General features: G+C 43.4%; 3 protein-coding genes across 4 annotated transcripts; 1 reads left to right on the top strand and 2 right to left on the bottom strand.

The window, feature by feature from the left end:
* Positions 1-380: 380 nt before the first annotated feature.
* On the bottom strand, positions 381-10,698 carry sdhdb (succinate dehydrogenase complex, subunit D, integral membrane protein b). 2 transcript variants are annotated; one of them, XM_079271678.1, is made up of 4 exons: positions 10,637-10,698; positions 10,145-10,255; positions 6,868-7,015; positions 381-1,346 (listed from the first exon to the last, which is right to left on the bottom strand). In XM_079271678.1, the coding sequence occupies exons 1-4, from the start codon at positions 10,683-10,685 to the stop codon at positions 1,181-1,183; spliced, it is 474 nt and encodes a 157-aa protein (XP_079127804.1). In that variant the 5' UTR covers positions 10,686-10,698; the 3' UTR covers positions 381-1,180. The 2 variants fall into 2 exon arrangements, with proteins under 2 accessions (XP_079127804.1, XP_079127803.1); XM_079271677.1 differs by having other exon boundaries at positions 412-1,346; positions 6,868-7,018.
* Positions 10,699-11,583: 885 nt separating this feature from the next.
* timm8b (translocase of inner mitochondrial membrane 8 homolog B (yeast)) lies at positions 11,584-12,403 on the top strand. Its single transcript, XM_079271173.1, has 2 exons — positions 11,584-11,811; positions 12,063-12,403. The coding sequence occupies exons 1-2, from the start codon at positions 11,710-11,712 to the stop codon at positions 12,228-12,230; spliced, it is 270 nt and encodes an 89-aa protein (XP_079127299.1). The 5' UTR covers positions 11,584-11,709; the 3' UTR covers positions 12,231-12,403.
* A 1,916-nt stretch (positions 12,404-14,319) lies between these two features.
* Positions 14,320-17,772, bottom strand: il4i1 (interleukin 4 induced 1; the record flags this gene model as incomplete). The annotated part of the gene is made up of 8 exons (XM_079271536.1): positions 14,320-15,088; positions 15,711-15,847; positions 15,925-15,993; positions 16,089-16,290; positions 16,814-16,926; positions 17,006-17,220; positions 17,436-17,520; positions 17,728-17,772. The coding sequence occupies 8 exons, from the start codon at positions 17,770-17,772 to the stop codon at positions 14,320-14,322; spliced, it is 1,635 nt and encodes a 544-aa protein (XP_079127662.1).
* Between the last annotated feature and the right edge of the window lie 2,175 nt (positions 17,773-19,947).

Here is a 19,947-nt window from a genome sequence, read left to right as displayed (position 1 = left end):
ATAACTTATTAGTAAAGAGCATCATTCTACAAAATAAAAGCATGAAAGACAATGACTAATCCTGATTGTAATAAATCAAGTTTTTGTCAGGTGACCCCAAACCTTTGAACAGCATTGTGAAACCTTTTGTTCTCTTGTCACATATATATAAATATTGTAAACATTGTGTTCATTAAGATAATTGTCAAAATGTCAAAAAATATAAAAGAGGAACTGAAGCAACGAGACACCATTGAAAGGAAGTACTTTTACCTCAAAACACGGTTTCTTTGTCACACAAACGAAATGTTTTTGTGTGTTTTGTACTCTGTCATTGTAAACATCGTGTTCATAAAATGTAAAACGAAATAGATAAAAGAATCCGTAAAGCCAACTTTCTTGCGTTGAGGCAGAAACAGTGCAATCTTTTTCTCGCCACATCTCATTGTGCGTTTTTAATCTGAAAAGATGTGACTGGAACAGAAATTAAAAAATCACAATTATTGAAGACATGTTTTTTTAAGTTGTCAAACATTTCCTGCAGAACTGAATAACAAACCCAGATGTATAAAAACACGTGCTGCATGCAGGGTGTGTACTATTAGAGTGAATGATAAGGCGGCCATGTTGAATGTTATCATACAGACACAGTGATCAAACAAGTGATCAAACAAAAACTGCCAGGAATTCATGTATACTTCCAAAATAAAAGCACATTTTTAATACTTTGAAAATGTCTTTTATTTGTCTGCTGACTCAAAGTGGGAGGAGCTTGTAGTTCATACGTGAAGATCAACTCAATATGTTGCTCTGTTATTCCTATACATATAAAGTATGTACACAATGTGACGGAAACAAAATCAAAGAAGAAGAAATCAGCTACAAGAAAAGGAACCCCGAACATGAATGAAATAAGTTACGTGTTCTGCAGATGTTTTTGTTGAAAACACTAATGTCTCCGGTAAATAAAACAATTCAATGTCAGGATATCTTACTTTGTAATTGGACATAAATCAACAGGACGCTGAAAGAAGACAACCTCCCACACATCTGGAAACAGGAAACGGATGTTGTGTTGAGCAACAAACCAAGTCTGCTACGACACTTCTGTTATATTGTCAAAAATGATATATATATATATATATATATATATATATATATATATATATAAATATATGCGTTTACAATCAGACAGTCCTGTTCATTTGCTCCAGAGCAGCGCGACGGCTTTGCAGATCCCCACGTCGTTGTAGTTGAAGTAGCAAAGACCGGCGAAGGTCACCGTGGACAAGAGGAAGAGGCCCGCGTTGGCCATCTTGATCTTTGCGTCTCCGTGGACGTAGTCCGTCAGCACCTGACCGATCCCCCTACGAGGAGATGAGACACAAGATCATTATATTCAGTAGAACATGTGTTTCTAGTCTCTGATCTCTAATCATGTTTCATTGTAAACAACCAATCAGTGTTTAAACCAACAGGAGGAGAGCTAGTAACGTTAGCAGCACCGCTAACGGCTAACCAACAGGAGGAGAGCTAGTGACGTTAGCAGCACCGCTAACAGCTAACCAACGGCGGTTCACTTCAGTTACATTATGATGCCTTCAGGCTCTGCTCAGTGAAAATGCCATTTGAGTCTCTCAGGCCTCTGCCACCTTAATTTAAAGAAGCTTGATGTCAGTGAAGGCGTTCTGTAACATCCTGTTTATCCACGGTACCGGTTGAAAAGAGGACGCGTTACCGATCGTTCTCATGCTTCAGACGTTGGTCAAAGAGGAATCGGCTTGACCCTCTTTTGAAATATCGACTCGCAGCTTAACAAAGGCAAGGCAAGTTTATTTGTAGAGCACATTTCAACAACAAGGTAATTCAAAGTGCTTCACATAAAACCATTAAAAGCATCAAAACACAAGGCGAAAGAAAAGGAGATTTCAAAAACAATTAAAAACAGTGTAAGAAATAAAATTCAGTAGTAAAATGCAGAAATGCAGGAAATTGATTAATATATTAATTGAATGTGGTTCAATTAAAGGCAGCAGCAAACAGAAAGGTCTTCAATCTTGATTTAAATGAGCTGAGGGTCTCAGCAGACCTGCAGCTTTCTGGGACTTTGTTCCAGATATGTGGAGCAGAAAAACTGAACGCTGCTTCTCCATGTTTAGTTCTGACTCTGGGAACAGAAAGTAGACCGGTCCCAGACGACCTGAGGGGTCGGGATGGTTCATAAGGTAGCAGCAGATCAGAGATGTATTTTGGCCCTAAACCATTCAGTGCTTTGTAAACCAACAGCAGGATTTTAAAGTCAATTCTTTGTTGGACAGGAAGCCAGTGCAAAGACATCAGAACTGGAGTGATGTGATCCACCCTCCTGGTCTTAGTGAGGACTCGAGCTGCAGCGTTCTGAATCAGCTGCAGCTTTCTGACTGACTTTTTACAGAGACCTGTAAACACACCGTTACAGTAGTCCAGTCTGCTGAAGATAAATGCGTGGACAAGTTTTTCCAAATCCTGTTGAGACATAAGTCCTCTAATCCTTGATATATTCTTCAGGTGATAGGAGGCTGATTTTGTAATTGTCTTGATATGGCTGTTCAGGTTGAGGTCTGAATCCATAACTACACCTAGATTTCTGGCTTGGTTTGTGGGTTTTAACATCAGTGACTGAAGCTGAGCGGTGATTTTCAATTGTTCGTCCTTGGTACCAAAAACAATTACTTCTGATTTATCTTTGTTTAATTGAAGAAAATTCTGGCACATCCAGTTGTTGATTTGTTCAATGCAGTTACCCAGCCCTTGTATGGGATTATAGTCCCCTGGTGACATAGTTATGTAGATTTGTGTGTCGTCTGCATAATTATAACAACACACTTTGTTGCTTTCCATAATCTGAGCTAGTGGAAGCATGTAGATGTTGAACAGAAGAGGCCCCAGTATTGAACCTTGGGGAACACCACATGTCATTTTAGTCAGCTCTGATGTGTAATCAGCTACAGACACAAAGTATTCTCGGCCCTTCAAGTAGGATTCAAACCAGTTAAGTGCTGTGCCAGAGAGTCCCACCCAGATGTTTAGTCTTTCTAGGAGTATGGCATGGTCGACCGTGTCGAATGCAGCACTGAGATCCAGTAACACTAAGACTGAACTTCTGCCATTGTCTATGTTTAAGTGGATGTCGTTGAAAACCTTAAGAGCAGTTTCAGTGCTGTGGTGCTGTCGAAAGCCTGACTGGAAAACATCAAAGCAGTTATTTACGGTCAAGAAGTCTGTCAGCTGTTGGAAAACCGCTTTTCAATTATTTTACTTAAAAATGGGAGGTTTGATATTGGCCTATAATTTTTCATCGTTGCGGAGTCTAAACTAACCTTCTTTAGGAGCGGTTTAATAACTGCAGTTTTTAGGGCTTGTGGGAAGACACCTGAGAGAAGGGATGTGCAATGGCATCAATAATATTTTTTACTTTAAAATTGAAGCCATCTACAAGCTCATTGACTGAGAGGCAAGAGAGGGCTGGTGTGGAGGAGAACTTCTGAATAAATAGTTCACTGGTGTTTTCAGAGATGTAACGCTTTGTCACAACCTTGGTTTGGACATTTGTGTGCAAGGAGATTGCACTCTCAAAGAAAACACAGAAATGATCAGAGAGTGCAACATCAGTCACAGCAACCTTGGAAATGTTTACACCTTTGGTGATGATTAGGTCCAGAGTGTGCCCCCTGTTGTGGGTGGGTCCTGTCACATGCTGAGTCAGATCATAGTTATCAAGGACACCACATAGTTCTATAGACTCTCTGTCCTGGGGATTATCAACATGGATATTAAAGTCGCCAACAATAACAACACAGTCAAAATCAATACAGATTACAGACAGCAGTTCAGTAAACTCATCAAAGAAGGTTGCACAGTATTTAGGCGGTCTGTAAATGTTTAGGAATAAAGCTTGAGTGGAATTCAGAGCCACATATTCAAAATAACTAAAATGACCAAAGGACATCTGCTTGCATTGAAGAGAATCATTCAATAAAACAGCAACTCCACCTCCTTTCTTATGCGCTCTTGTTTCACTCATGAAACTGAAGTTGTGAGGTGTTGATTCAATAAGAACAGCTGCACTGTTATCTTGATTTAACCAAGTTTCAGTTAAAAACAATAAAATCATTGATTAAAAATGTTTGTCCTGACAGAGACCTGACATTTAATAAAGCTAAGTTTAATGTGGTTAAAGCTTTCTTTGCCCAATTTATTTGGACAGGCTGACGAGGAATGTATGCTAAGTTTGATAAGTTAGCATGTTTACTATTGTTTCTTCGCAGCCTCACCTTTCTTTTTCTATAAACTTGCAAGACAGGAATTGAAGCGGCTAGCTGCATACAGGGCCCGACTTTTCCTGGAGAGAGTCATTGGTGTCATTAGCCTTGTAGCCTGGACCCAGAAGATATCAATTATTTCCTCCATCAGGTAGGGGAGACAGAAGATATCAATTATTTCCTCCATCAGGTAGGGGAGACAGAAGATATCAATTATTTCCTCCATCAGGTAGGGGAGACAGAAGATATCAATTCTTTCCTCCATCAGGTAGAGGAGACAGCGGACGGTTGTAGAGCCGTCGGGGAGTGTGAAGAGGTGTGTGTTTGGTTCCAGCAGTGACCAGCTCTTTCATGTTGTCAGTGAACTCCAGGTGGGGGGAGGATGGGGAGAGTGTGAGAGAGGATTGCGATCCAAAGTATGGACCCGAAATAGCTGGGGAGGGAGGTAAAGACTCCTCGTCTAGGAAGGGTGGGGAAAGTGGGAGATCGGAGGCGGTTCCTGATGATGAGGTCGGAGACTCCTCCTTTTGGCTGTCGTTAGGCGGGGGTATCCTTCCTGTAAGGTCTCCATGGCGATGCTGTGTGGTTATCTCTTGTTTAGACTCCTCTTGTATCTTGTCCTTGGCAGTAGGGACAGACGGTTGACGCAGGGAGAAAAACAGGTTTGAGGTAAACAGTTTTACTTGTTCAGGCAAACTCCATGCGCTGCAAAAAGATGTCTACGCTCCCAGAAAAGGTAGAAATTGTTGATAAAATGTACTGAATGGTCAGTACATGCAGTTGACAGCCATCTGTTCAGTGCAAACAGCCTGCTGAATCCTTCATCTCCTCCTCTGACTGGTGGGAGAGGGCCACTGATAAACACCTCAGCCTTGACAGAGCTGACTGTGTTTAACAGATCAATAAAGTCTCGCTTCAGAACTTCAGACTGTTGTTTCACAATATCACAGCTTCCTGTATGCACCATGATGTTTTCCGCTGTGGGATAGTCAGCCACGATGTCCAGGAATTTGTCTCTCATGTCAGAGACCATATCTTTCAGAAAGCAGAGTATTTTGGTGTTCTTGCTGCACAGTTTTCTGACATCTTTTACAGCATAGTCACCAACAATCAGAGTCTCAGGCCCAGTCACTAGCTTTGCCTGCTGCCTTTTCTCACATTGACTCTCAGTTCTTACCCTGCTTTGAGGCCATAGCTGCTTATCCAGGTCATCAGATGATTTAGGATCCTGCGACAATGGAGCAAATCTGTTTAGAAGTTGTAGGCTTGGTTGTTGTGGAGGTATTTTGCAGGTTTTACTTTCCTCAGCTGTCCTTGGCTTTGTCCGTCTGGGTGCAGGGGTTGAGGAGGAGTTCTGCCCGTGTGCTAGTGCAGGCCAGCCAGTCGCATAAGATTCATTATCTGCTCTCTCCTCCTGTTTCTTGGTAGGCCTGGTTATGCTAGTTAGCTGTGTCTTAGCTTGCATTTGTCCAGTGTTTTGAGTCCATGGTAGAGTGGTATCATTCCCACACAGTCCATTTACTTCCACGTTTACTTCTAGTCGGTGGATTTTTGTTTCCAAGACTGCAATCTTCTGTAGGAGTTTGTAGTAGTCATCCGTGGAGAAGGGAGGCATCTTGCTGCTACTTAGCTTTAACTTAGCTGCTAGTTAGCATTAGCCAACAATCCAAATAGCTCGACGACTTTCTGGATTTGTCTTCACTCAAACGTTGAAGAGTGATATATGTGATATATCTGGCAAATTGAAGCACGAAAATGCAAGAAAATGCAAGCAGAGGCAAGAGCAAGCAGCAAAGCGACTGCACTCTCTCATCAAGGTCGTATACAACAAAGACTTATCGCGACTCATGACTGGGATTTGTGGCCTACACCTGTTAAGCCGCTTAGTCGGCGCTTTAACTGACGGAGGAACACATCGCCGTGACGCTAATCTAAAGCCGCCGCCTCGAGTCTGCAAACAGAGCCGGACTAACCGGGGCTGAAGGAACAGCTGCTGACAGCTGCTCACCAAAGGTCAGTGAACGAGCTCAATGTTAGTGCCGAGTGGAGACATGAGGAAATGAGTTTGTGGACGGTTCAAAGGACTTTCATTCATATGATCTCCATCTTTAAAATCATAATCTGCTCGTGTATGAACCAGGCGGCAACCTCTGAATGAAGCCGATGCAGAAGTGTCTTCAAACCTGCATTCTGTCTAATGTCCATCAGGCAGCCGATGAACAGGAAGTGACCATATCTGGACTGAGGAGGAGTGACGTAGAGACCTGTCAATCACTGTGTAGCCCCGCCCTAAAGCGTCCCCTGCTTTATGGTCTGTTTGACTGTAAATGGTCCATAATGTACTAAATGAACATCATGCTGTATTGAAGAAGACTTGAAACTAGAGACAGAGTAATATTCAAGAACTGCCACGAGAAGAGGAATTGGCCCGACCGTCCTGTGGCCAAACCTCAACCAGAGGAAAACAGATCTCAGTAAACCAGAAGGGAAACTATGTAACCTGAAAGCTGTGGTTGAACAACGGAGGGCAGGTGTTGATTCATATTCATTCTTATATGACATACAAGTCATATCAGGGGAGTCTCACCAGTGTCCGTGCAGAGTCAGAGTAGCAGCCAGCGAGTAGTCGACGATGGGAACGGGGTGAAAATAGGCCACGGGTCCGAGGGCCAGCAGCAGGACGCTCAGCGCTCGCTCCCCGGTCCAGTGCAGAGAGGCGGCCTTGGAGGCGGAGCCTGCTGCAGAGAGAGAACAAACGGCAGATAGTCAGCACACAAGGTCACAACTGTACGTTATCTTTACCTGGATACATGTCATGTACACACATTTAGTTACTGTGAATACTGTGAAGAAGAACCAGAGATGTCTCAGAGGAGGAAGAAAGAAGAGGAAAAAGAGGAGATGATGGAAGAGCAGGAGGAGGAGTCATGAAATGGACTCGGAGATTTGTTTGCTCGTCTTTCCATCGTTTGAACTGATTTGACTTTGACAGAAGGAGGAGGAGCCTCAGCAGCTGTTCTGCTCCTCTAAAGCTCAACTATTATTAACTAAAGCAGAAATGAAAAACATCACAATCATGTGCTTTCACTACTTCTTGGCTGGAGTTGATATTTAACAGACTAATATTTATCATAGTATAGTATTAATGTTATGATCTAACTCTGGACATGAAGTGAATACAAGTGTTCAACTGTTCCTTTAATTTAGGACTGCTGGGAGACAATACTTTGAACTTCATATTGTTTTTCTTCTTTTTTGGTGAATTCACCATTTATTATGAAACATGTATTATTACAAAAAACTGATCATTACTATTTTTATATATAAGTGCATTATTTTCCGTGGAAACTACATCAAATATTTTGTGTTTGGTGCTTTCTTTCTCTTCTACTATCTTTATTTATTTGTATTTATTTAAAAAGAAGTTGTATTATTAATATTTTATATATAAGTGCGTGTACACATTTTGGTCGATCCTCAAAGAGTATTGACTTTAAGTGACATTCATTTAAGTGTTCTTTATTCACCAAATGTATTAATGTTAGTGCCAACATGACACAAGTGTTTTTAACAATTCTGTAACACTTGTTTCTTAGCTTTAACCAGTTCAGGTTTTACAAGCTAAAGATGTTTTAATCAGGTCAAATAAAGACATGAATAAATACAGAGGACTGAGAAGCACAGCTGTGTATTTAACCGATACATTTGTGTTTCCGTCATGACCCACAAACAGCTGGTGAGACCTGACAGCACATGCACCGCTCAGTGTTAGAGCTGCTAACTGTGGACCGCAAGAGCTCAGACCTGAACCACAGAGACACCTGGTCCACGTCAAACACAGAGCTACAAATACTCCACAGGAAACAACTACAGCGACTCAAAAACTGAAATTTAGTTTGACACAAATCATACTCTTTGACCTGTACGTTGGTATTAATATTAGTCTGAACATTTTAACATATCAGTCACACGCAGCGCTCCCCGTGCTGCACGCAGCGCTCACCGTGCTGCACGCAGTCTTCCCCGTGCTGCACGCAGCGCTCACCGTGCTGCACGCAGCGCTCCCCGTGCTGCACGCAGCGCTCCCCGTGCTGCACGCAGCGCTCCCCGTGCTGCACGCAGCGCTCCCCGTGCTGCACGCAGCGCTCACCGTGCTGCACGCAGCGCTCCCCGTGCTGCACGCAGCGCTCACCGTGCTGCACGCAGCGCTCACCGTGCTGCACGCAGTCTTACCCGTGCTGCACGCAGCGCTCCCCGTGCTGCACGCAGCGCTCACCGTGCTGCACGCAGTCTTCCCCGTGCTGCACGCAGTCTTCCCCGTGCTGCACGCAGCGCTCCCCGTGCTGCACGCAGCGCTCATCGTACTGCACGCAGTGCTCCCCGTACTGCACGCAGTGCTCATCGTACTGCACGCAGTGCTCCCCTTACTGCACGCAGTGCTCCCCGTACTGCACGCAGTGCTCATCGTACTGCACGCAGTGCTCCCCGTACTGCACGCAGTGCTCATCGTACTGCACGCAGTGCTCCCCGTACTGCACGCAGTGCTCCCCGTACTGCACGCAGTGCTCCCCGTACTGCACGCAGTGCTCATCGTACTGCACGCAGTGCTCCCCGTACTGCACGCAGTGCTCCCCTTACTGCACGCAGTGCTCAGCGTACTGCACGCAGTGCTCATCGTACTGCACGCAGTGCTCAGCGTACTGCACGCAGTGCTCATCGTACTGCACGCAGTGCTCATCGTACTGCACGCAGTGCTCATCGTACTGCACGCAGTGCTCCCCGTACTGCACGCAGTGCTCATCGTGCTCATCGTACTGCACATCGTACTGCACGCAGTGCTCATCGTACTGCACGCAGTGCTCATCGTACTGCACGCAGTGCTCATCGTACTGCACGCAGTGCTCATCGTACTGCACGCAGTGCTCATCGTACTGCACGCAGTGCTCATCGTACTGCACGCAGTGCTCATCGTACTGCACATCGTGCTCATCGTACTGCACATCGTGCTCATCGTACTGCACATCGTACTGCACGCAGTGCTCCCCGTACTGCACATCGTACTGCACGCAGTGCTCCCCGTACTGCACGCAGTACTTAGTGAGCACTAGGGTTACACGTCTAACACGGCAAAGCACCTTTCAGACAGACACCCCCAACTTTTCAAAGAGTTCAAAGAACGACAGGTAAACAAATGTGATTATAAACATGAACTCCCCCAAGCTCACCCATAGACAGCTAACACGAGTAGCCTTAGCCTAGTTTGACAACAAGCCTATATGATCATGAGGTCACAATGCACACAAACGTGCACTATATGAAACACAATTGATGCAAAATGGCTCCATGCTGGTGGAGCCTGAGGGTGGAGCTTGAGCTAATTATTTTTATTTTTAGTTCAGGAAAAATAATTATTCCATGAATGATGATAAAATATGAAATGAAAATATCAAACTCACGATGCAATTAAATGAAGCATTGTTTACCCCCCCCACTCCCACAGACAGTCCCACAGACAGATGGCAGCAGAGTCAGCAGCAACACAGAGACAGAGTTCCCTCCAGCTGTGTTTGAAAGCTAGCGGAATTATGAGAGAGGCTCAAAAGATGCGAAGAGGTTAAACATTAATATTCATGCCATTTATTAAGTGTTCAAAAAGCTGGGCAGGAACAAGCTGGTAAAAAAGGGAACCGTACAGATGTATTATTTATTACTATTATAGATCAATATACCAGTATCGTATCGTATTTGTGGTATTGTATCGAATTCTGGTATCGTATCGTAAGTATCGGGTATCGTGATACTTATGGCAGGTATCGTATCGAAGTCATAATTTTGGAATCGTGACAACCCTAGTGAGCACTGACCGTGGAGAGCCTGTGAGGCATGGATCCTTGCAGTGAGCTGGTGAGGCTGCTCCTGGTACTTGTGAGGAACGACCAGCGGTCGGGCCAACAGAGTGGTCTGGTAGAACAGAGCTGAGGAGAGAAAGACGAGGAACATATATATATATATTTTTTTTTTTGAAATACAGTAATAAACATGTGTTCACCGAATCTGGTTTCCATTGAACCAAATGTTGTGTGTAAACAGTCAGAGGGGGGCTATACGTCACAAGAACGCTTGTTAGCTGAAGTCGTGATCTTGAAAGCAGCAGTTCGTCTCCCCTAGACGTGCTTTTGTTCGTACGTACACAGCTTATAATAGTCTCCCCTAGACGTGCTTTTGTTCGTACGTACACAGCTTATAATCGGCTTCTCTTCTGTCGAAACGTCCTGCTGTCCAACTGTCTCACTAAAGTACATGTACGTTAAGAAGAAAGAGCGTAAACACCGCTGAAAACAGGCAGAAGTACTCACGTTTGACTCCTCTGCGACACACAGAACTCAACCGAACGATGGCCGCCATGACTATCCGCCAACCAAGGTTAACCACAGTTACCCGGATGTAGTTGTTATGATGTGTCGTCAGTGGAGCAAAGATGGCAGATGTTTGAGATAATCACTAACACCGTTTAACGGGTTTTATTCGAGTATCTCGAATTAAGTCAGTTAATATCTTAATGTTTAACATGGGCCTTCCCAAAAAACTCTCACATGACATTATTATAAAATAAATAAAACCATGATTAAAAAGGAGCAGTTTATTATAATTATTATTATTATTATTATTATTATATTATTTAATTAATATATACATACATTAAGTAAATTAATACATTCATATTTTAATATTTAATATGGGCCTTCCCCAAAAACTCACGATATTATTTAAAAAAATTAAATAAAACATGATGTAAAAACAGTGGATTCAATTTGAATCATCTCACAGTTTACTACCTCAAATTAACATAACTATATATTATATTTAATTCATATATGTAAACGATATGTGTGTAATTTTTGGTTGTATTACATTTAAAAAATATATACATTATAATGTAATCTATCTGCCTTGTTTATATATATATTGTTATTGCCTTTATTGTTTCTGTTTTACATAAAGTGCCTTTGAGTACCTTTTAAAGCTCTATACAAATAAAATCTATTGTTATTATTATGAGTCATATGATGATTATTGTTATCACAACGAGTACAGTAAGCACCAAGGGGAACAAGATGGTAAATTAAAATAAAATAATAATAATCATATGTTGGTTACAAAAAATGACGAACCGATCAAATATGAATTAAATTAAATCTTTTTCTTTTGAGGCAGCTCCTGTTTACCATAAAACATCGTTGTGAGCGCTACGCGCTGCTCACGTCTAGTACGTCCATTTACCAACGTCATAGGGAGGCGCCGTCGCCGTGCGTCGCGCAGCCTGTGACGCGTTGATCAGCGGTAGTTTGACAGGCTGCGCTTACGCTCGCGGTTTGAACCCGAAGGTCAGGGCATAACACGGGTCTACTGTGGCCGTTTGACAGACACTATGGACGGGTTTGATAATTTCAGCGCGTCGGAGAAAGCAGAGGCGACGGAGCTCCAGCGTATGATCGCGATAGAGCAACAGAAAGCGCAGTTCCAGGCCCAGGTTTGTACGCTAACTGTGCTAGCTATGCTAACTATGATTCCTACTGGAAGGTCTTATAATTCAAGGTTTATTTGATTTTCGACTAACAATATGATACGGATTTTCATTTTTTTCTGCACTGAAGCAAACAGTCCCATTATAAAGTTAGTTTATTGTTATTAGTGTGTATTACAATCAACCAAAAATCCACCCAAGACCTATTCCTCATACAACAATATATGAAATCAGTTTTCTTCTTCTATTTATTCCAGGTGCACACGTTCACGGACGTCTGCTGGGACAAGTGTGTGGACAGTCCGGGCTCCAAGCTGGACCACCGGACGGAGACGTGTCTGGTGAGCTGTGTGGAGCGCTTCATCGACACCACCCTGACCATCACCAACCGCTTCACCCAGATGGTGCAGAAGGGTGCTCATTGATGACGATCACGACGAGGATGATGATGAGGGACTAAAAGAGGACAACAATGTGATGACATTAATGAAATGTTTAGTATCATGTTTGATGGAAGATCATGTGCACGACGGATGTTTGCATTTCCTGTAATGTGACATGAGTAAAGTGACACACTTGTGGTCTCATGTTCACCATCCTGTCTGTGATCCTTTGTGTACTTAACAAAAAGGGGATTGAAGCAAGGAAACAATCCAGCTGTAGAGGGGTGAAGCCCCGCCCCTTCTGGTGTCCTCCATGAGACCTTATTAAATGTTTATGGTAGTATCGTTTGGTTTTGTGTGAAAGGTACAGGTGAACTCAATCAAACTGGTTCCTATGCTCAAAAAGGAGGCGGACGACTGGAAAACTATTGATATTTGGTACACAAGTCAATCTTGGCGAAACCTCCGGTTGTGAAAAGGAAGTCAAAGCTTCATGTGTTAAAGCTGCATTCTCTCTAGTGGCCACCAGGGGGCGACTCCTCTGGTTGTATAGAAGTCTATAGCAAATGACTCTACTTCTCTCTTGATTTATTACCTCAGTAAACATTGTAAACATGAGTTTGTCTCAATCTCTAGTTTCAAGTCTTCTTCAATACAGCATGATGTTCATTTAGTACATTATGGTCCATTTAGAGTCACACAGACCATAAAGCAGGGGATGCTTTAGGGCGGGGCTACACGCTGATTGACAGGTCTCTACCAGAGACGTATACGACGTCTCTACGGCACTCCTCAGTCCATATATGGTCACTTCCTGTTCACTGGTTGTGGAAAAGGGATGTCGATTTAGCAACTTTTGAGTGACTACTTTTCAAAAAAAGTATTTTTAATTACGTATTTTCAGTCTTATATGTCAACAGTTTTAGAGCAAAATGCGACTCTTGACGTGCAAAATTATCTTAAATTGACAAACTTGTAGTTCATGGCACAATTCAAACGTGAACGGATAATTATTTGAATCTTGCTTTCGACTTTTCTGAATAAAGGTCCCATGGTGGTCAATCGGAAAGGGCGGGACTTAACCTCTATGGCGGCGACAGGTCAGCAGGTCGCCTGCTCACCACAGATCTGGGTTCAGTGACGACTTTGGATTTGTCCTTTCTGTCTTCTCAGAAAGATGAAGTGATTATTTAGAAAAAGACAACCGCAACGACATGGTATATTTTTTCATACAAATATTTATTCAATGATAAACCAGAAAGTCAGAGTGCAGATCTCCACCAGGTGTGTCTGCCGCCACCTTAAAACACATTTCTTGCAAACTCAAAAAGTATTGTTAACATTATTAGACGGATGATACTGATGTAGATATGAATGTGACACCTTCCTGATGTAGCTGGGTCAAGCTTTGTTTACACAACAACAGATGACACGAGAGCTACAGTTACGCACAAAGGTGTTTATGCTGATGTTGCATTATTTTCCAAAAGGCCAGAAGGCGAACAAACAAAAGAACTGCGAAGAATCAAAACGACAAGTATAAACTGCAAAACACCATAAAACAAAATCCACAATAAAGAGGAATTAAAATGATCTGTAAACTCATATTTCATATTCATGGCCTACTTTATTACCTTTATACAAACCCTGTACAGAAATGAGGAAAGTATTAAATGTATTATAAAGAAACAAAGACCTGTAAACATATATCCTGTGAACTATTTGATTTGGCTGCAACATATTTACTCAAATGTAGATTTTAAGACGTCCTGTTAAAAAGTCAGGTACTCCACTCAGGGTTCATGTTCAAGTATTTCTGCTGTTTAAATACGCAGTTCTACACAGTATCCAGAGCAGAGTTGAATTGGTAAGACAATTAATAGATATCTAATAAATCATGTGAGTCACTTATCAAGCAACAAATGCCAAATATTGATAAAATAATTAAATAAGTTAATTGTCACTAGACTGACTATTCTGCCATTTTGGACAAAACATTTGGACAAAACACAAAAATACACATCATATCGGAAGGAGGTGCACACCGATACACGGCATCCACAAGATATACGACCAAAGCAACACATCAGAATTCTATGAGACGGATCACGAAGCAACGGATTCATAACAACTAAACCGCGAGGTTATTAATGTTGCTCGCGGCCCTGAGTGCAGACTTCATGGCGGTTTCGATCCACCCGTGCGGCGTGGCGGTGTGTTCTCCTGCAAAGTGCAGCCGTCCCTCGCTCTGGAACATCTCCCTGGCGTACTGACCCTGCTGGTAGGGCGTGAACAGGGCGAAAGCTCCCAGACTGTACGGATCCAAGCCCCACTTCTTCACCAGGCCCCCCGTCCACAGGGCCCTGATGTAGTCCCCGTGGATCTTCACCAGGTCCTCCAGGACCACGGCCATCAGCTCGTCTTCGCTCACCCCTTGGAAGAGGGTGGAATCGTCGGAGCAGGTGTAGGACGCCAGCAGGGCGCCCGCAGCCGTGCCGGGGAAGCCGTGGCTCGGGTAGAAGATGAAGCGGGACGGCCGGTCCGTGATGCTCTTCCCGCCTCTGATGCCCTCTTTCTCCCAGAACCGCTCCGAGAAGCTGAGGATCACCTTGGTGGAGCTGGCGTAGTGGACCGAGCGCAGGGCCTCCGCCTTGACCGCGGAGAGAGGCGGCTGGAAGTCGATGAAGACGGCGGCCTTGGCCGAAGCCGTGACCAGGGCGTAGTCCGCCGTCAGGTCGGTCAGGGAGCCCGAGCGACGCCGGTCCTGGTATGTTACCGTCACTCCGCCGCCTCCTGCCTGATTGATGAGCTTCACCTTACAGTTGAGGAGGGTCGTGGCATTTAACATCTGGAATAAAGCCCTCGGGATGTGATCAAAACCATCTGTCACCTCAAAGTACCTGGAAAATAATACAAACCTCTTCGTCACAAGCTCTGCAAGTCTTCTTCAATGCAGCATGATGTTCATAGCTGTGGTTTGTCTCTCATTGGTTTGTGGACGGATGTTTTGAAGCAGCGCGTTTGGCATTTTGGCCGTCGCCATTTTGTTTTTTGCAACCAGTGAACAGGAAGTGATCATATCTGGACTGAGGAGTGACGTAGAGACTCCGTATACGTCTCTGGTAGAGACCTGTCAATCACTGTGTAGCCCCGCCCTAAAGCATCCCCTGCTTTATGGTCTGTTTGACTCTAAATGGACCATAATGTACTAAATGAACATCATGCTGTATTGAAGAAGACTTGAAACTAGAGATTGAGACATAAACTCATGTTTACAATGTTTACTGAGGTAATAAATCAAGAGAGAAGTAGAGTCATTTTCTATAGACTTCTATACAACCAGAGGAGTCGCCCCCTGGTGGACACTAGAGAGAATGCAGCTTTAACACTTGAAGCTTTGACTTCACTTAAAGAAGCGTTGCTGCTGCCGGGTGATAATTCTCTGTATCACGTTTATTTCTGCCTCAGTAGGTCTGTGTGCTGCCAGACACATAACAAAACAGAGAAATGAAGATTTCTTACTCGGTGCTGTCGCTGATGTCCGACTGAATGTACAGCATCTCTATCAGCGACGTGTAGAAGAGGCTGTTTTCGTTCAGGATGTCCCCGATCATCCTCAGGGCACCACGACTCAGATTGCCCACCTTCACCAGGTATTCCTGTCAGCAATCAAATGTAAAATGTGAAAATATTCAGATTTGAGCTACGACCTGCGTGGCAACGTGAAGATGTTTACCTTCACTGTGTAGGAATCGTATTTATCAATCGTGGCGCTGCAGCCGATGGTCTTGAGATCATCCTGCACCTGCGCACAGATTGCCATTAGGAACACATCCCTGTCCTTGTGCAACTAAAAACCCTCACAATATTCAAACATCAATGAGTGTGATGGAGACAAACCTTCCAGAGCGCCTGACTGAAGAGTTGAGCTGCTGACTTGCCCCTCTCTCCTTCATTCACGCTGTAGTTCAGCACATTGGGATTGTTTCCCACGCCGCCCGTTTTCTGCCGCACTCCATTGATCAAATAGTAGGTGTTCACGTCACTTTGGATGAAGGGGTTTAGAGGAATTTGTAATTTGGAGGCGAAGGAAAGCAGAATCCTGTGGAATAGATAGTGCGTATTAAATACTTTAAATATGTCAGAGAGATTTGACATTGTTCTTCTGAGGCAAGACCAGTGGTGGATGAAGTACTGTACTTCATCCAGTACTTGAGTACTTAGCTACTGTAGTTATTTGTTGATGGAACAACGTTTCTTTGACATTATCAGTCCTCTCGTGTCTCTGCATGTTATACCCCATAAAGCCATGACCGGACTCACGTAGCAAAGCTGGTGGAGTGGTTTAAAAAGTACAATATCTTGATATTATATTATGAAATGGCGACATTCCTGCAAAGAAATGCTGGATCACAGTTTTCTTCTCTGGTGCATACGCACACAATAGGATTCATTCACACAAAATAGCTTTTTGCAAACCGTGCAAAGACTCAAGAATGATAAACTGTAAAATTATAAATCACAGGACTGATCTTAAGCATTGACACTTGAAGCAGGGGACTAAATCCCCTGAGTACTTCGTCACTGTCGTTATTTATTGGTGGCATAATTATGACGGGACTTACTTATGAAAGCTGGGGATCCTCATGGCGCCCACTTCTGCGTACCAGCCGTCTCTGCTGTCCCTGAAGGTCTCCACTCGTCCTCCAATGCGGCTACTGGCTTCTATGATGGTCACCTTGTTGTCCACACAATCATCACGTGTCACTCAGAACGGTGTGCTCGTGGTGACACGTCGAGTCGTTCCTTCCTCTTACCTTATGTCCGGCATCTTCCAACAACTTAGCGGCGGTGAGTCCAGCGATGCCCCCGCCGATGACTGCCACGTGTCGAGGAGTGCTGGAGGCGGGGAGGCCTCGACCCACGATGTCCAGCAGCTCGCTGTAGTCCGCGTCCTGGAGGCACTCGTTCAGAGGGTCTGCAAAGAGCCCACTCACGGCAAACACCACGACCCCCACGACAACCAGAGCAACTGACACTGACAAGAGATGGAGATGAGAGCAGTCAGTCCAGACTCCCCGTTGCTCTTCATTCAGCACGTGCTCCTCAGAAGCCCTCCAAAAGGAAAGCTGGACTCGTGTTTCTTCTGTGTTACGTCTGTATTCAGTTCGATGTGGAAGACTAATTCAATAAATGATGTAATCTGATGTCAAAACCATTAAATGAATGAATTACGTAATTACTTACAGAACTTGCACATGTGAGGGATCATCTTAACGGAGCTCCACGGTCTGGACTTCCACCCACCGAGACTATTAGAAGACAAGGGAACCTTCCAAAATAAAGAATTCACAGCTTCAGAAAAAACCACACAGCATTATTATGAACAAATGAAATGATCAAGTGAGCCGAAACAGTTGAAAACTGTTTTTCTTTTCTAAACACGCATAAAAAACACATTGACTTTGGTGGAAACATGACGAATCACTGAGAGAAAGAGAATGACAGCAGGTCAGACGGACTCTCTGCATCCACTCACCTTTATCAAAGGCAAAGTCTCGTAAGTGGTCATCAGTCCCTTCATGGCTGAGTCTGTCCGAGTCCTTCGCTTGAGCTCAACTTTCACCGCTTGTGTCTGGAAGGAACAGAAGAAAGCCGCTGTGGGCGCGTGGTGTGTGTGATCTTAATGACTGTGTGGCTCCAAGGCTCTTCCACTAATATGTTCCCACACCGGCTCGAGAGTCAACCACACTGAACAAATCAGATTAGTGAGGCTGCACCGGCATCAGCAGACCTCGTTTCCTCCATCTTCACTTTCTCTCAATATCTGACCTGAAAGGGCCCGTGGGACCCCAAAACATGTCACGTCTTCATTATTTCTATGAATATATAATATGAATATCCTGTCGTTTTTGTATGCATGTCTTGAAATGGTTTTTACCGCTTACCTGTAAAACGGTTTGCTCTCTATTGGCTAAATAAAGCACACACGGCTTTTACAGGATGCTAAATAAACGCAAAAGCAAGAATCAAAGAAGAGCAGAGTTTCATTTTCCTGACATTAGATCGCTGCATTGTCATTATTTTTGTATTTAAAACTAAATGCTGAATAACTACTTTTGAAGAAAACATGATGATTAAAGATAATGGAAAAAGCGGAACTCGCAACTTCAAGAAACCTTTTTCTCATTCATAAAGTCGACTTGGTCATCCAGAATCAAGACATTATTGAAGGCAAGACAATCTAAACAAACCACGATAGGTAAATAAAATAACAGTAAAAATAATCTAAAGCAAGAAATCAACCAAAATACGTTTAAAGCAGATATGTTAAATAATAATAACATTCAATAGGCAAGGCAAGGCAAGTGTATTTGTATAGCACATTTCAACAACAAGGTAATTCAAAGTGCTTCACATAAAAGCATTAAAAGCATCAAAACACAAGGCAAAAGAAAAGGAGATTTCAAAACAATTAAAAAACAGTGTAAGAAATAAAATGCAGAAATGCAGGAAATTGATTAATATATTAATTGAATGTGGTTCAATTAAAGGCAGCAGCAAACAGAAAGGTCTTCAATCTTGATTTAAATGAGCTGAGGGTCTCAGCAGACCTGCAGCTTTCTGGGACTTTGTTCCAGATATGTGGAGCAGAAAAACTGAACGCTGCTTCTCCATGTTTAGTTCTGACTCTGGGAACAGAAAGTAGACCGGTCCCAGACGACCTGAGGGGTCGGGATGGTTCATAAGGTAGCAGCAGATCAGATGTATTTTGGCCCTAAACCATTCAGTGCTTTGTAAACCAACAGCAGGATTTTAAAGTCAATTCTTTGTTGGACAGGAAGCCAGTGCAAAGACCTCAGAACTGGAGTGATGTGATCCACCCTCCTGGTCTTAGTGAGGACTCGAGCTGCAGCGTTCTGAATCAGCTGCAGCTTTCTGACGGACTTTTTACAGAGACCTGTAAACACACCGTTACAGTAGTCCAGTCTGCTGAAGATAAATGTGTGGACAAGTTTATGTCAACAGTCATTTCTTGTATGGTATGTTTGGAATGAATCCACATGTGATGTGAGCGAATAGAACCCAGAGATGAGCACAGACACAGACATGAGAGTAGTGTCTTCGGATTTTATTTCACCGACATTATTATTATTTTTTGGTTGCATCACACAGTTGAAAAAAATACCCATATCTATTTGTCTATATTTTCTAATTATTTGTATAATTTTTGAGTCAGATTAGTGGTTCATAAGCAGGAAAAACGACTATGAAGCAGCATGTTGTCCCCTAGTCAGTTACCCCACTCATCATCTGAATGTTGAAGGATATATTTCGTTTCCAGCCGAATTGTTTTTATTCTCTCACAAATCAAGTCTCAAGCTGGTGCCAGGAGACGATTAGCTGAGCTCAGCATAAACAATGGAAGCAGTGGAAACAAGGCTAGCCGGGCTCCGTCCAAAGTCCACAGCCACATCGTGTTCATTCGGTAATCCAAATAGTTACACGATGTTTAGTACAGTGTGTTTAGCGGCTTTAGAATAGCTGACAATGCCCTCGTTTCAACTTTGCAGAGAGCTGTTTGTGCCAGTGTTTATGCTAAGCTAAGCTAATCGTAGCTGGTCCCGGCTCTGTGGTCAGCACACAGACATTAGAGTCAAACTAAATAATAATAATAACAATAACTTTATTTATATAGGACCTTTAAAAACAGAGTTTACAAAGTGCTTTGACAGACAAAGCAGCAAAAGCACGATAA

The sequence above is a fragment of the Melanostigma gelatinosum genome (assembly GCF_949748355.1).
Source record: "Melanostigma gelatinosum genome assembly, chromosome: 7".
Lineage (NCBI taxonomy): Eukaryota > Metazoa > Chordata > Actinopteri > Perciformes > Zoarcidae > Melanostigma > Melanostigma gelatinosum.
Note: the sequence above shows the minus strand (reverse complement) of the source record. Positions and strands in the feature narration are given on the sequence as shown.

Bases quoted from the DNA above. Each gene is read 5' to 3' on its own strand.
- sdhdb (XM_079271677.1), bottom strand. From the start codon at position 10,685: ATGGCGGCCATCGTTCGGTTGAGTTCTGTGTGTCGCAGAGGAGTCAAA. The intron at 10,256-10,636 runs GTGAGTACTTCT...TTCTCTCCTCAG, and splicing joins GTGTCGCAGAGGAGTCAAAC to CTCTGTTCTACCAGACCACT. The intron at 7,019-10,144 runs GTCAGTGCTCAC...CTCTCTCTGCAG, and splicing joins TGCCTCACAGGCTCTCCACG to CAGGCTCCGCCTCCAAGGCC.
- timm8b (XM_079271173.1), top strand. From the start codon at position 11,710: ATGGACGGGTTTGATAATTTCAGCGCGTCGGAGAAAGCAGAGGCGACG. The intron at 11,812-12,062 runs GTTTGTACGCTA...TATTTATTCCAG, and splicing joins AAGCGCAGTTCCAGGCCCAG to GTGCACACGTTCACGGACGT.